The sequence below is a fragment of the Chaetura pelagica genome, unplaced genomic scaffold, assembly GCF_000747805.2.
Source record: "Chaetura pelagica isolate M959 unplaced genomic scaffold, ChaPel_1.0 scaffold37, whole genome shotgun sequence".
Lineage (NCBI taxonomy): Eukaryota > Metazoa > Chordata > Aves > Apodiformes > Apodidae > Chaetura > Chaetura pelagica.
The window spans coordinates 1,546,590-1,548,542 of record NW_009954567.1 but is presented as its reverse complement, the minus strand read 5'-3'; the positions used below and the strand labels follow the sequence as shown (position 1 = coordinate 1,548,542).

At 46.0% G+C, this 1,953-nt stretch overlaps 1 protein-coding gene across 1 annotated transcript in view; it reads right to left on the bottom strand.

The window, feature by feature from the left end:
- The window catches only part of SETD9 (SET domain containing 9), a 9,291-nt gene extending 8,149 nt beyond the window's left edge, over positions 1 to 1,142 (bottom strand). Inside the window, exon 1 of the mRNA XM_010005403.1 lies at positions 1,063 to 1,142. Coding sequence (XP_010003705.1) covers positions 1,063 to 1,142 — 80 coding nt within the window. The remainder of the gene's footprint in view (positions 1 to 1,062) is intronic.
- Positions 1,143 to 1,953: the final 811 nt, after the last annotated feature.

Below are 1,953 nucleotides of genomic sequence, written 5' to 3'. Positions count from 1 at the left end.
CACCCAGGGCAGATCACACAGGAACACGTTCAGGTGGGTTGTGAAAATCTCCAGAGAAAGTCTCCGCAGCCTCTCTGTTCAGCCCGTCCCAGGGCTGTGTCACCCTCGCAGTAAAGAGGTTTTTCCTCATCCTGAGGTATGTGCTGAGTGTGTGTCATTACACACACCTCTGTGTCTCGCTAGTGTTTCCTGGCCCTTCCGTGTTTTATTAAACCATACGAAAAGACAAGGTGATACCGAAAATAAAACATCTGATAACAAAACGAGATGTAGAAGTTAAGTAGAAGCAGCATTTGAACCCCACATCCTCGCCAGTTCTGCATCCAGGAGCAATCCCAGCACCGTCAGATCTCCTTTCCAGAACTACTCCGGGCCAGCCTCTAGGGATACTGAGGAGTTACTGAAGACTGGTAACGTCTCAAGATGAATCATGTCATAAAAGGTGTTGGAGCAATAGCTCAGAGCTGAAACCTTCTGTTTTCTGTTTGACTACTGTTGGGCCCTGGTGACAGAGAGACTGGAGCTGTGCTTTCTACAACCACAAGCAGCTGCAGCTTGGAAGGTGCAGCCCAGTTACTGGTGTAAAGCAGTCTGCAGCATTTACTGCAAACCTGACAGGCCGGACAGAAGGCATGTACTGACAGTCATGAACGTTTACAACCCAAGTGATTATGGGTTGGAGGCTCTTCTGGTTGCAAATTCTACCATGAGTTGTCTGCAATAGAAACAAAAAAAATCTAGAGAAGAAAACAAATCTCTCAGCAACTGGAATTAGACATTTAACAAAGACTCCTAAATAATTATTTACAAATCATTAACAAGATATATCAAGAGTAATGTTATAATCTCTGTGGAGAACAGCCCATGTTCTCCCCCCACATAAGACTAAATCAAAGGCCTTTTAAGCCAGCAGAGGCCTTTTTGTTGACCCTTAGTAAACTGGTCAATACGTAAATGAAATACTGGTGCCAGTGACAACTGGTGAGTGTGGCGGAGGTGGTGTGTTAGTTCCTGCTCTCAGGTACGGTCCCGAAGGGGCTGTTCCTCTGTGCAAGGTGTTACCTTTTTAAAAACCCCTCCAGGTGAGCAGGGAAGCAGCAGGAGCACCCGGGCTGCCCGTGATGCCGTCCGTTCACGACCATCGCCTCTGCTGTTCCCTCTCCCTTACTTGGGTACCTGCTTTCATGAGACTTACAGCTTTGGGTGCTGCTCCCTACCTGCAGCTTTGGTTAAAATCTGCCTCTAAAAGTTATTGGGAGAACGAGACTGAACATGACAGTATGTATCTCACTTCCGTAGGAAATGAGTTTTAGAAATAACCATATGGAACTAGTATTTAAGAACTGGTTTTCAGGTGATCAATCAAACCTCAAAACCAGTGTCAAGGCTTATACTCATACCTCTGGGCCTGAGCTCTTTTGCCAAGAGTTTGGGATTTTGTGAGGCAGGCCCATCAAAGCAATGAAACAAGCAGAATTAACTTTCCATCTCAACGCCCTACAAATATTTATAAACTGCCACTTGATTTACTCCATATTCATTTTATCAGGATAGGCTGAGAGAGCTGGGTCTGTTTGATCTGGAGGAGACTGACAGGGTGATCTAATTAACACTTAAAAATAAAGGTGGATGTCAGGAGGATGGATCCAGTTTCTTTTCCATGGTGGCCAACCACAGGACAAGGGGCAATGCACAAAAGCTGGAGCACAGGGGGTTAAAGTTAAACATAAGGGAAACTCCATTACTGTGAGAATAACAGAGCCCTGGGACAGGCTGCCCAGAGAGGCTGTGGAGTCTCCTCTGGAGACATTAAAAACCCATCTGGACATGTTCCTGTATGATCTATTGTAGGTGATCCTGCTCTAGCAGGGGAGTTGGACTAGATGATCTTCAGAGGTCCCTTCCAACCCCGACGACGACTCTCTGAAGGACTTTGTAATTAAGTTGTTGGCC